The sequence below is a fragment of the Thamnophis elegans genome, chromosome 3 (genome assembly GCF_009769535.1).
Source record: "Thamnophis elegans isolate rThaEle1 chromosome 3, rThaEle1.pri, whole genome shotgun sequence".
Classification (NCBI taxonomy): domain Eukaryota; kingdom Metazoa; phylum Chordata; class Lepidosauria; order Squamata; family Colubridae; genus Thamnophis; species Thamnophis elegans.
In genome coordinates, this window is record NC_045543.1 from 131,063,487 (window position 1) to 131,078,082 (window position 14,596).

The 14,596-nt window shown below is 36.4% G+C and overlaps 1 protein-coding gene across 2 annotated transcripts in view; it reads left to right on the top strand.

Annotated features, from left to right (window-relative positions):
* Positions 1-14,596, top strand: part of ZFR (zinc finger RNA binding protein) — a 43,723-nt gene that overhangs the window by 22,745 nt on the left and 6,382 nt on the right. For both annotated transcript variants that reach the window (XM_032214716.1, XM_032214717.1), the window contains exons 10-17: positions 1,342-1,461; positions 2,344-2,489; positions 2,683-2,845; positions 3,538-3,743; positions 5,332-5,482; positions 8,470-8,611; positions 12,881-12,978; positions 13,821-13,916. In XM_032214716.1, coding sequence (XP_032070607.1) covers positions 1,342-1,461; positions 2,344-2,489; positions 2,683-2,845; positions 3,538-3,743; positions 5,332-5,482; positions 8,470-8,611; positions 12,881-12,978; positions 13,821-13,916 — 1,122 coding nt within the window. The remainder of the gene's footprint in view (positions 1-1,341; positions 1,462-2,343; positions 2,490-2,682; positions 2,846-3,537; positions 3,744-5,331; positions 5,483-8,469; positions 8,612-12,880; positions 12,979-13,820; positions 13,917-14,596) is intronic.

Here is a 14,596-nt window from a genome sequence, read left to right on the forward strand (position 1 = left end):
CATTTTCAGGAACAAACCAATTACCATAGATATCAGCAGGTTTAGTCTTTTTATATTCATTTTCCACTTTGGTTTTTTGAGTGGCAAAAGTGTTGGCTGTGGTCTCAGAGCATTGAGACCACACAACCATCTCGTCGTGACATTGGCTCCTCCATGTTATTTCTATATTTTTTGAAAATATGACTCTGGATAATTTACATTGAATTCTGCCTTTAAAAGCAACAAAATCTATAACATCTTAGAAGAGCCTTACCTGGAAAGTGCTACTGGGCCTATATCAATGATGGTGAACCTTTTTTTGGCTCGCATGCCAAAAGCGGAGGGAGCACAGGGGGGGGGGTCGTGGGGAGGTGTGCCACACCCATAATGCTATGTGCACAACCCCAGCGTGCATGCGTGCAAACCAGCACTCCCCCAAGTTATGGGCATGCTTTTTTCGCCCTCCCAGGCTCCAGAGGCTTTATAGGAGCCAAGGGAGGGTGCAAACAGCCTCTCCCCACCCCCGGAGGCCTTCAGGAGCTGAAGCCTCCGGAGCACGAAAAAAACCAGCCCTACAAGCAAACCGGAAGTGACTTCTGGTTTATCTATAGAGCCGTTTTTTGTCCTCTGGGGTCTTCAGGAGCTTCCCTGAAGGCTCCGGAGGGCAAAAATGACCCTATGAGCAAACTGGAAGTGACTTCTGGTTTGTCCATAGGGCCGTTTCTCGTCCTCTGGAGCCTTCAGGGAAGCCTCCTAAAGGCTCTTGAATGCTCCGAAGGGCTAAAACCGGCTCTACGAGCAAACCGGAAGTCACCTGGTTTGCTCGTAGGGTCGTTTTTTGCCTTCAGGAGGCTTCTCTGAAGGCTCCGGATGGCTAAAACCGACCCTACGAGCAAACTGGAAGTATGTTCCTGAACTTCCAGTTTGGCCATAGGGCCAATTTTTCACACTCCAGAGGCTTCAGGGAAACCTACGGAGGGAGAAAAATGGCCTGAAAAGAAGGCCCAAGTCAGCTGGCTAGCACGTGGATGCGCGTTGGCCAGCTGACAGGACAACCCTCGCATGCCCTGACAACCCTTGCGTGCCCTGACACCTGTGGCACGCATGACATAGGTTCGCCATCACGGGCCTATATCATCCAGCTGACTGAAGATTGATGTATATTATTAAACAGACTGATAAAAAAGTAGAAATGCTTTTATATTTTGCAGAGGAAGACAGTTTTGTGTTGATAGATTTCTCCCTTCTGGGCTAGTAGGGGGCCTTGAACTAAGTTGTTACCTTGAAAATGTTTTATTCAGGGTTGTTACCACATGATAAGAAGTAGCTGTAGCTGATAACTACATTTTCTTTCTTGCAAAGGTTCGGAATGATGAGGGAAAAGTGATTCGTTTCCACTGCAAGCTTTGTGAATGTAGCTTTAATGATCCTAATGCTAAAGAGATGCATTTAAAAGGAAGGCGTCATCGGTTACAATATAAGGTGAAAGTCTACTTTTGTCTGTTATGGAGATTATAAAAAATATAGGAATTGCAGAAGCCTTAAATAATAGAGATGATTTGTATTATGTTTTCAGAACATATGCATGTTTATTGAAAATATGTTTTGCTGCGTATTGTAAGACTTCATACAAATAGACATAGACTTTAGAATCAGCAATTTGAAATAGCATCCTTTGTTTCAAATACTTGCTATCATTACAAACTGATGCATATTCAGTGTTTACTTTTTAACAAAAGATTATTATAGTGAGATACCAATAGTTCTGAAAGACAGGAGGGTGGGCAGCATCTAAGAAGAAATTATTTAATCATGAAATGTAATTCATTCAAAAATAATTCTAAACATTCTTTATTGCTATTTTTTTAGAAAGATTTTTATTTCTAATATATAAACCCTTCATTCTAGGGCATACTCAGAACAAAACAATAAAACTTTTCATATAAGCTTAAAACAAAATAGCCCCATTAGAACATTTTGAGTGGGATTATTTTAATGAAATACATTCAAAATATGGCATATTGCACTATATAGAATAAAGAGGATTTAGAATAAGCTTTTTTCTTTTTACTCTAAAGCCACAAACGTAGGTAGGATGGTACACCATATTAATACAATAGCAGAGTTGGGAGATACCTTCTAGTCCAACACCCTGCCTAGGCAGGAAACTCTCTACTGTTTCAGACAAATGGCTATCCAACATCTTCTTAAAGACTTCCAGTGTTGGGGCATTCATAACTTCTGGAGGGAAGTTGTTTCACTGATTAATTGTTGGAACCGTATATTGAATTGTATCTATCACTCTATGCACAAAAACAAAATAGTCTTGGGTAAATGTATTCAAAATCTTCACATTTAAAACAGAAAAAAGTAAATCCAGACTTACAAGTAGAAGTGAAACCTAGCATCCGGGCAAGAAAGATTCAAGAAGAAAAGATGAGAAAGCAAATGCAGAAAGAAGAATATTGGAGAAGGCGTGAAGAAGAAGAACGATGGCGAATGGAAATGAGGTAATTTCCCAGCTAGCTTATAATGATTTATACTCATTTGAACATATATTTTTTGAGGGGTGAAGTAGTCCTTAATGGACCATATTGAACTGATAAGAATCTCTTTTCAAACGGAAAGGATCCTTCATAGTTAGGTGTGTATACACACATTGATATACAGTTGATATATTACTATTTGGTTTGTATCCTTCAGACGCTATGAGGAAGACATGTACTGGAGGAGGATGGAAGATGAGCAGCATCACTGGGACGATCGTCGTAGAATACCTGATGGAGGATATCCTCATGGTCCTCCAGGCCCTCTTGGACTACTTGGTGTTAGACCAGGAATGCCACCACAGCCACAGGGACCAGCTGTGAGTGTTTATTTACTTAAAACTTAACATGTTTGATACTAACTCTTTGTATGACTGTCCTTCATTTGTTTTAAGATTTCTTATTGGAAGATCTTTGACCAAATGTTACATGAAGACTTATTTTAGCAAAGAAGCATTGTTATGTAATAGTGCCTCATGAGAACATACCAAGGAAGTTTCGTAGCTTGCTGCAACCATTTAAATTGCTTGTATATGCAGCTATCAGAATGCTATATACAATCTACCTTTCCTCAGACTGTCCAAAGAGACAGATGTTACATTTTTCCACAGCTGAGTTCCAGGATATGGATAGCTCATTTAGCTGATGCATTGAATAGGCATTTAGGTGCAAAGATCCAGGAGTTCAATGCTGAAAGAGTTTTAATCCCTTAGAATAACTTCTCTCTATGCACTTCTAATGAAATCAATAATGTGCCTCATTGTGGTCAGAGTAATTGGTTATACAATATCTGTAACAGACATCATATTTGCTAGTTTGATAATTTGATTATAATGGTTCATTAGTCAAAACTCTGTTTCCTTCATTCTACCACAAACATGGAAGAGATGGAGATTCAGAATGCACATTGCAGCTTGGCTAACATTGAATTCATCTTTTATGTCAGTGATGTGGTTTGTAGCACAACTATTTGGAAAACTAACTGAACTTAAGAATTAACTTCTCTTTGTAGCCATTACGTCGACCTGACTCCTCTGATGACCGTTACGTGATGACCAAACATGCAGCTATCTATCCAACTGAGGAGGAACTCCAGGCAGTCCAAAAGATAGTTTCTATCACTGAACGTGCTTTGAAACTTGTATCAGATAACATGACTGATACTGAGAAAAACAAGACAAAGGAAGGAGATGATAAAAAAGAAGGCAATAAAGACAGGTCTGTTTTTTCTTAATCATTCAGTTATATCTCATTTCTTTTATTTTGAAAGCTACTATCAGCCATGTTAGGCATAGCAGATAATATAAAATAGAACCACATTTGTACTTGAGATCACAACATTGTTCAGAATTCCTGTCTTCTTCTTCTGAGGTTATTGTCCTGATTCTTATTTACTATTAATTCCAAGGCCTATGCCTAAACATCTTGGCTTCTGTGGTCAGAGTGTAGGTTAGGGTTCTTCTTCATTCAGCGACCATTCAAAATTATGACAACACTGACTAAAGAGGAATTATGGCTGAACTATGAAGTTTCAGCTGTTGCAGCATCAACTACACTCAAATGAGCACAATCCAGATAGAAATTGCCAGACTTATAACTACAACCAGTGTTCCCTGCCAGCTTTCCTCAAGCAAAGTCAATGGGGAAGTTAGGAGGAAGTTGGAAATTGCAGTCTATCTTGCTGTTTTTTCACCTGTCCATCTTCCATAGTGCTTATTTGTAGTACCCCTGATCACCCTGTGGTGTGTACACACACACACACACACCAATCTCCTGTCCACAGCACTCCACCCACCCATGCACCAAATTGCCTATCACTCTTTTTGTCTGGGACTTCTTCCTGTATAATGACTAAGTGTGGATGACCTTGGGTGACAAGGGGAATAGATGCTGCCTCTGAAATAATCAGATGGGATTGAGCCACAGTGGCTTAATGGTCAGACAAAAAATTTTAGGAAGCATCTGCCCTAATTGACCAAGCAGTTTAAAATGATGATGGGAAAGTGTTACCTTCAGACTTACAACTTTCTATTAATGTAACCCTACAATATGGTGGAATTAGCTCATCTAGTCATGTTTCCTGCCTGGTTTACCTGGGAGGGCTGACATGCTAAATGCTTATATCTGGGTCCCAGGGGTTAACAGCTGCAAGGACATGCTGGAGCTAAACAATGTGGTCATGTGACATGCTTTACAACCTCATCACTTAGCAACAGAAATTCCTGTTCCAGTTGCTGTGATAACGCCAGGACTAATGCTAATGGAACAGGTTTTTTTCTTGCACAAACCACCAGGAAGGACCTCCTTGCCCCTCATCTGCGGTTTTCTTCTTGATCAGATAAAAAGTTATCCCAGTGCAGTAAACACTTGCAATTTAAAAACAGTTTGGTATACTTTTCCTTGTTCGATGTTTTGTCATTGGGCTAATGTAGAAGAACAATGCCAAAAATACCTACCTTGTCACTCATCTCTTTATTGATTGATTCCTCTTAGTTCCAAAGTTAAGCTTTTTGCATCAGAAAAATAAAGATTGTTTCATATAGCATATAGTTAAATTATGGCATTTACTGCAATGCAATATAATAACATCCAAAAATATGAATAATTTCAAAAGGGAGTTGTTGCTTTCACAGGGCTAAATTTCATCAGCATGCCAACTGGAAAGAAAAATATTGTATAATATTTTTAAGCATGAATTGAAAGAAATAACAAATTGAAAGCAAAAAATAATTAACATTAAATATTTAGGATGATAGCAATTTAAGATGGATTAACTCAATAGATTTACATTTAATTTTTTTTACAGAGCTTTGAAAGGGGTCCTGCGAGTAGGAGTATTGGCTAAAGGTTTGCTTCTTCGGGGGGACCGAAATGTCAACCTTGTCTTGCTCTGTGCTGAGAAACCAACTAAAAGTTTATTGAGTCGCATTGGTGAAAGTCTACCGAAACAACTTGCCGTATGTATGGTGTTAACTTTGGTTTGCACATTTATAAAGATTGAAGATTGTGACAGTAAATGAAATCCCTTTCATTTATTTTAAAGCAGGTAAATTAATTATGAGCTAATTTTCAAACAGAAGCTATTATAGCAGAACAAAGGCTATGTCCAGCGAGATCTGTAGTATTTGTTGGAGTGGGGGCTACGAATAATCCAAAGTTCTAGAAAGTGGCAACTGGAAAGTGTTTTTCAATTTCCTTTCACTCTGCTTTTGAATGAGAAGACATATACTTCGGGAGAGTTTTTTAACCTTGAAGTGATCATCTTCTTTCCATTATACTATAAATATATAGGGTCTTAAGACCAATAGCCACGTTGCCTAATATCTAATTTTTCCTCCATCTTTCCATCTCCAGTGAGAAGCCTATCTTCAACATTTCATAGGTCGTGGGAAAAGATTTTTTTTTGTAATTTATAATTTAATATCCATAAGTATCTTATTTTGAAGTAATGCTATATGCTCGAAGATTATAAGTACCCATGTTGAGAATTAAAGGGAATTGTTTACTCCATATTTTATTAACAATTATATGTTTAATATAGTGAATATATTTCAGTGTATATATTTGAAGCAAATGTATGATAAACCTTTAAATAAGTTTAAATATAAGTTTGTATTACTGCTTTACAAACATGAGAAACAGGAAATTTTTAACAATTGAACACAATGTATTACAGTGTCAGGATTTTTAGTCAAGCTAGAGGTAGTCCTTGTTAACTGAGTGTTTAACATGGATGTGATGCTGACAAACAGTACTTATAAATGGTCCTCAGTTCTGGCTGTTACACCATACCTATGACCGTGTGATTGCTGTGGTGGCGAAGTGATTAGAATGCAGTATTGCAAGCTAATTCTGCCAGCAGTTTGATTCTCACTGGCTCAAGGTTGACTCAGCCGTCTATCCTTCTGTAGTCAGTAAAATGCGGACCCAGATTATTGGGGGCATTATACTGACTCTAAACCACTTAGAGAGGGCTGTAAAGCACACTGAAGCAGTGTATAAGTGTGTATGCTATTCCTATTACAATTTGCGTGCTTGGTAACCAGCAGCATTTACAAAGATCCCACTGTCATGTTATCCCCATTTGCAAATTTCTGTGCTGCCCTCACTCACCCACACTTCAGGGTTGGTGTAGAGAGCTTTATTCAGTCATTTCCCTCAACAGTTCCATTTCAGGTTTTCAGCTAACCCCCAGCAGCAAACCTAGCACAGTAATTGGCTCATGACCAAATTGATAACCAAAAGCGAAACAAATGGCCAAACCAAAACAGTCTTGAAAATAAAGGTTTTGGCTGGATAGATTACCAAAACAAACAGCTTAAAATCCCCTCCAAGGGTAGGGGCCTCCACTGAGGTCACTACCAAGGCCGGCAGCTCCCCTCCCCCTTCCTCATTGGGCTACAAGTTTTCCCCAGCCGAGGCATATTCAGCCGACAGCTCAGGGTCAGCAATACCAGACGTGCCAAGAATGCTCTCATTCTTCCCCAAGGCCTCTGAGGAAGACGTGAATGAGCCATCATCCACAGGAGACATCACAATTTTCATTTCAGCTTTCCACAAGGAAAATCAATAGCGAAGCTAGTAGAGAAGGTTGTAAGTTGATCAGGCAAATCTCCCCTACCCAACAGCAGCCACCTCAGGCTAATAACACTCAGGTGCACTAGGTAGGCTAGGTAATTAGCTGACACATAATTGCTGTCAGCTAAGGAATGCTGGCTGGTGGAACCTATGAGGGCTTTTTCTGCCCACCCTGTGAAATATTATTCTGCGTGAGATTAGATTAGTTGGTCTTTTGCAAAGCCCCCAAAATTTGGTTTTGTGCTCTGGTCTGGAACCATACTCAGAAGCATAATGGAGTGAGTCCGTCTCTTGACTTCCTTGTTGGTTATTTTATGAAGCTTAGCTGCCCTGTGTTTTTATTTTATATTATGTATCCTGTTCATTTTTATCTATTTTGTTATCTGCCCAGTCACATATGTGAGGTGGGTGGCTATATAAATCAAATAAATAAATTAAATATGTGAGAGATTGTTGGGGGCCTGTAAAAGGAATGGAGAAGAGAATCATTGTAAACAATCATGAAATAACAGGCAAGACATTTAACAGCTTATGTCATAAATAGCAGTTTAGCCCAAGGTGGAAAGAAAGCTGAGAAAAAACATTTTAATCATTCAAAGCAATTCTTCTTTAATTAATTTACTATAAATGAAAGTTGGAAATACTCGTTAAGACTAGGATAAAATATACAGCAGCTTACTGAAATCTATATAATCCTCGCTTCCTTGATCTTGCCCACTTGTATGGGCTTGACTATATATAGTAAGTGTGTGTTTGTTTGTGTGTGTGTTTTAGATAGATGATAATAGAGGAAACATAGCAATAAAATACAACAGACTATCTCTTCCAGCTGGGTGCTTTCCAAGTATTTTCTTATTTTAACTCCCGTATATATCAGCTGAAGGACCCCAGGTTGGGGTACCGTTTTGTACATCACAGGCACTTGGATCCTATACAGAACTTAGGGTTCAAGTCACTGAATTCTAGTGCACTGGAAGCCATAGAACAGTCTCGAGGAGAGGGGTGTATTATTTACTAAACACATTTATATGGCTGCCCAACTCATACATGGTAACTCTGGGTGGCTTCAAAATTAATTACTAATTATTATATCAACAGTACAAAAACCAACAAACATTTCCCACTTTTGTGTGCGTGTGTGTGATATAGAATATATTATAAAATAAACTAACTTCCCTAAGCACTGAATTTTACAGATGTTCATTGTGTTTGTGTTTATTTTATGTTAGATTGTTATTTGTAAGACTATCCCATTCAAATGATGTGACTCAGCGGCATACAACATAAAATCAAGCAATAAATCAAAGAGGGGGGGGAACAGTACTTTTAATTTATGAAAAAGTATTAATGTTTTTCCTTCCTGTAGGTAATCAGCCCTGAGAAATATGAAATAAAATGTGCTGTACAAGAAGCAGCAATCATTTTGAATTCATGCGTGGAACCAAAAATGCAAGTGACGATAACTTTGACATCACCAGTGATTCGGGAAGAGAACATGAGGGATGGAGGTTCGAAATCTGTTAAAAGATTTTTATTTTCAATTTTAATTAATGCTATTCTAAGATTGCATTAAGTCCTGGAAGGCAACATGCTGGCATGTGATACACATTCAATTCAGTTATGGGCAATTTTTGCAAGAGTGTATTTTTAAAAATACCTTCATTCTTATTTTATTTACTGTAATTAACAACCTCAGATTTCTGGAAAAGGTTATTTATTTTTATTTTATTTATTTTTTTAATTCTACTGGAAAAATATTCAGAAAATAAAGATTTTGTTGCAAGTATTATAAGCCCATCACGAAGAAATGTTCTTCTGTAAAAAGAAATTGCATTAGAAATCATATTGTGTCTCTGACTTTAGATGAGTCTTGTTATCTAATATATGGGTTGCTGTATTTAATGTCTAATTGCATAATTTATTTTTAATTTAAAAACACTTATGACTTTGCTTGGAGCAAGGTATGTATTTTTTTCCAGTTTTTTGAGGTTGATTTTTTTATCTAGAGTGTCATTTATGGAGCTCCTGGTGTTGATCAGAGTGTTTTAACCGAACGGTACACATGCAGTGTGTTTATAGTACGAAGAGGTAGCTGAGATCAGAAAAGTAGATACTGGAGCTTTGAAAAGCAGTATGGATTTATAATCTCTGCAGTCATACTGTGCCAGCAGCGTTGCTTTAGGGTCACTTCTGTTATCCTTTGAAAGCTACAGATATTTTAAAGCCAGCAAAGCATGATAATTTAATGTCTGCAATGTGTTGGCTCTGTATTGGATCAGATAAAGTGAACTTTATTTTCTTTTTCTTACATCTGAAAAATAAGCATTTTCACAGTTATATTATTGTCTAGGAATGTAAAAAAAAGCCATAAGCATTAAAAAAAACAGTTTCATTGTTGACTGGGTTAATATTCTTGGTAGAGGCCAGAGATAGTTCCATATGTGCAGCCATAGAATGAATTCATAACATTATGCATTTTAAAAGTATAATTTAAGAAAATTTTATCCAAAAGCTTCTTTGAAAAAAATGGCTGAACATTAGTGTACATTTTAATTGAATGCTTTATATGCAATAGAAACATTACATGTAAAGAGAAAAAAGTTTGCCTAATTGCCATGGGTTGAATTTTTCATAGTTGTATGCAAATATAATCACATGTGGCATATAAAGATTACCATCCAACATTATTTATGAAAATAACACCATTTAAAGTTTTTTTTTTCACTAGAGCATTTGAATTCTGCACACATTGCTCTCTGTCTTAAAAGAAAACAAAGCTCTATTTTTATCTGATCCAGATTTGAATTACAGTTGCTATTCTAAGTTTATTCACTTGCTAAATATTACCTTGAAGAAAGCAAAGCTTTTATTTTGAATAATTTCCTCAAGACACTGAGCAGCTTTAAACAAATATGCAAAAAAGTTTGAAATGTCTAAATGATGATACTTAAAAGCAGATTTGCAATAAACAAGAGTCAGTAAAGATTGTTGCTTATTTGTTGCAAAATATTTTTTTTTACTCCAGCTAATGCTCGGTGTCTTAAAAAGGTTGATGGAATTTAGCTGGCTTTGGGAGTTGAATTCAGGTGACAAGGAAGGCTTTGTTGGAAGAGTCAAATATTTACTTCAATGTATTCTTGTTTGATAAATGATATCTTTAATCCTGTGTGATCCTATTCAGTTACAAACTGAAGAGGGAGATGAAAGAAGAAGGTAACACAAAACTGTTAATTATATAGGAATTTTGCTTTGCAGTTTTGTGCATTCAACAGTAAATTTTACTGAATTTGCTCTGGATATATTACTAAAAATGCTCGAAACAGCTGTGGAATGTGTTTCTTCAGCAAAATATTTCTGTTTTTATGTTTGTTTTTTATCCTTAGCTTTGTTAGTCCCCATCCAAAGCCTTCTAGCAGAGACAATTGAATCCTGTCAGGGATTACTACCAAGACATCGGAAGGATTTTTGACCAAGGTTTTTAAAGCTCAGTGTCACACCTGCCATATTTGAACAATGAGGGTGTTTGGTTGCATAGTCCTAGCATTTACTGTTACTTTTGTGTTGGTTTTTTTTCCTTCTTGTCCTTGTCTTTCTCTCTGGAATTACGCAGTGTTCACACTAGTGTTGAAATAGTTGACTGGGTAATACTTAATACATACCTGGAATTGAAAGAGCATGACCTACCTGTTAACATTTTAATAATGAAATAGTGTGGACACAGCATGTCTTACTAAAGATTAACCCCTTATATACAGAATACGGAAAAGCAATCACTTTAAAAATGATGGCTAATGTGTAATTCATTGATTAAGGACTAGAATTTAAGGGGTTAATCCATTTGGAATCTTAAAACAGATGCAAAAATCCACGAATAGGAAAGCTGCTTTTATGGATATCCAGCCTAGATGTCTTCCCAATTTCTGTAGCTGCTTTGGGATCTTTTGGTGACTCCAAGTTTCAGAACTGATTTATGGAGGGATATTATTTATCTTACACTGGGGTCAATGGCAAGATGTTCACTAATTTTAATAGAGGTGAATCATATATCTTCTCTTGCTCATTGATTATATATGATTATTAATAAACATTATTTGTACTTATTTACATAGTGTTGGAAATGCTAGTGTTCTTTTTTAAATATTTAAGAATAATTATTTAAGACTTCAGCAATAAAGTAAGTGAAGTCAAAAGTACAAGCTATATAAAGTAGAATACACTGCCTACATTGACAATATTTATTGCTATAAACCTTAAAAATACCTTACCAAATAATAATAATGACTTTGGCCTCAGTTGCTCCTTTTATCTTTAAATTTCTTTTGCCTTTCACTTGACAGTATCTATCATCTTAATGCCTTCTTTCACTTGCTTTTAAATCTCCGATTAGTAGATATCAATCTTCACTTGTATAAAGATAGCCAGTAAATGACAGAATATAAACCCAGTAAATCTCATGGGAAAATATTCATAAGGATTTCCGCAGACACATCATTCTCTATAAAATTGAAATATTCTGTACCTAGATCAAGTATGACATAATTTCAAGCTTGACATTTCCTCTTGACCTGTTTCTCTTCATGTCTTCATTGATGATGACTGTCAAGCCTGATCTGTTAATTCCTTGGCTTTACATTCTTTCCTTGCTGTGTTTTTGAGTGTTTGATTTGCTGTTACAAGTATGTTTGCTTACATTAGATTACATTTTAATGTTCATTTGTGTCTTGTGGCACATTAAATGTTTATTGTAACAGCAAGCTAAGTTTGGCAAAAATAAAAATCTGTTGCTAAGTTATAGTTTCAAAATCACAGTTACTTAAAATTGATATAAAATTATACCTGCCACATGTTTAGACACAATTGGCAAAATCATTTTAAGGTTTTGACTAGATTTTTTTTTTCTATAGAACTTTTGGTGTTCATGGTTTCGGGTTTTTCCCACCTTTTTCTTCTCTTAAATCTTTCTAGTTTTCTCTTGGTATCTTTCTAAATGAAATTGGGATGGATATATATGGCATACACTTTAATACTCTAAGTCTAAAACTGAGTAAGAAATATGAAAATGTACAGATGCTCCTGGCTTAAATGTTTGTACAGTACTTCACATTTCTTTCAACTCCATAAAATTAAATAGCCTTGATTGTTCTATAAGTACACTTTGTCCTTACTTAATGTGAGATATTGTAGTACCTTTGGAGTACTTGAGAATTTCACTTTTAACTGGGAATTTGTTTCAAGATGGCATGTGGTCATTTTAAGTTGTCTCAACAAACACAAGGCACAATTCACTGGGAACGTTTCCTGCACAAGTTTCATTAAAATGAATGGGAAGTCTGTACAAATGCCCATTCAGTTCAGTGAAGCCTGCACAGGAGAATTTCCAGATAGATTTTGCTCACAGTTTGTTGTAACTTTTACTTCATTCAAGTGGATTTTTGTGTTTCTTCTGTCTTGTGTTTCCCGTGCTGGTGCACTGTGTCCAACCATTCTTCCTTCAACATGTTAATTTTAGGGGAGAATCATTTTCCCAGTAGATGGTTTTTCACTAGTAGATGAGTGTAAAAAAGACAAGATTGAGAGCTAACAGTTTGTTATGCTCTTGATTATTTTTCATATTGGACTAAATGATACACAGTTTAAGGAATATTGCTGATGACATTGGAGACAGGGATTTCAAAATAAATGGCATGTGTGACATGGAAGCTATTTTAAGGAACTGTCTTGCTCACCTGGTCAAACACCCATTCCTCACTGCATTTTGCCAATTCAATCCATTTTAGATGTAACTTCGGGTATGGTGAAAGACCCACCGGACGTCTTGGACAGGCAAAAATGCCTTGACGCTCTGGCTGCTCTACGCCACGCTAAGTGGTTCCAGGTTCGGAACATCATTTTACTTTCTTCTTGTAGCCTTATGAGAGAGAGTAGTTCAGTTGTTCAGTTGGATGTTAACTACACCAAAAAGGGGGGGGGGGGAAATCCAGGGTGCCCATAGTGAATATATGTACACCTATATAAAATTAAATGGCTAGACGGTGGGGCGGAAGGGGAAATCATCTTTGAAGATTTGTACAGAAGAACTGTTTGTTCAGTTCTTGCCAATTTGATGTCAACTTGTTTTTCTGACCAGATAGCGAGGTTGAATATTTGGCTCGCTCTGGGGGAATTGTATGTTTGGTATCTGTTCTGTATTCCATAAGGCTGCAGAGTAACTTTGCTTTAAATAACAGAATGTGTGTTTAAAGCTTTGTGTTTTAGGTGTAAGACTTTTACTTTTTATTTTTTTAAGCTCATTAAGTGTAGGGAATGAAAGGTGAGAAACTATTTGGTTCTGTGACTTTGCACTTCAGCAAAGGCACAAGCTAGAAACCAAACAGATTCCCACAGCCTTTCATTCTCTCTACTTGTTAGCTCTTTACTTTTTGTATTTCTATTATAGGAAGGTAATTGTATTTACTGTTACAAATAAATCTTAGGTCAAAGTGTGCAGGAATTCAAGGCATATTAGACTTGTAATATAACCTGTGCACCTTGACTTGTTAAGCTACTAACCATGGCCTAAAATGCTTCTGTAAATGGCAGCTCCTGAAATGTCTCCAAGTGGCTTATTTATTTTCTGTTTTTGAGCTTCCATTGAACAGTGGCATTTTAGCTTTTCTAAGAGGCCTCTTTTTCTACTGCTGCTGGGATTGATTAACTTGATTTTGTGTTGCTCTCAAGGCTAGAGCTAATGGTCTGCAGTCCTGTGTCATTATCATACGTATTCTTCGTGACCTCTGTCAGCGAGTGCCAACTTGGTCTGACTTTCCAAGCTGGGTAAGTAGTATTTTAAAACCATGAGCTATTATCACAACTTATGTATCATATTTGCATTGGTATATTTCCTATAAGAGGCATTATTTAGTTTCTCGGGCCTTGTTGATTTTTTTCAGAAGCTACATTACAATAGACCCTTGATTTTATTGACCTTGATTTAGTGGGCTTTAAATTAAAAATAAAACAAAACTGAATTTCCAGCAATACGTACTTTGCCAAAAGCAAGATGAAGTTCATTGTATGGCAGATAGTTTGAACAATGTCTTTACTTTTTATGTTCATTATATAAGTGACTCTTTATGCACCTGTAAAATCCCATTGCTATTTAATAGACATTCAATTCTAACACAGGCACAGCTTTCCTCAGAAGGCTATTAAAGTGAAGATTCATTATCTACGTATCTATTATGTTAACTCCTTTGATAACATACATAAATCAGGATGATCATGGATGGCTAAAATGAAATATATAAAAATTTAATAAAGATAAGATAAAGCAATAAATGAGTGATAAATTACCATGGGTCTTTTGGTATCAAGTCAAATCTCTTGAGCAATAGAAATATTAGACCTTCAGTTACAGTAATATCAAAATTCTAATATTTCACTACTTAGAACAACCAAAAGCAACAATCTCAAATATGTGTAGGTTATATTGCAATCAGATAGAAAATCCACCA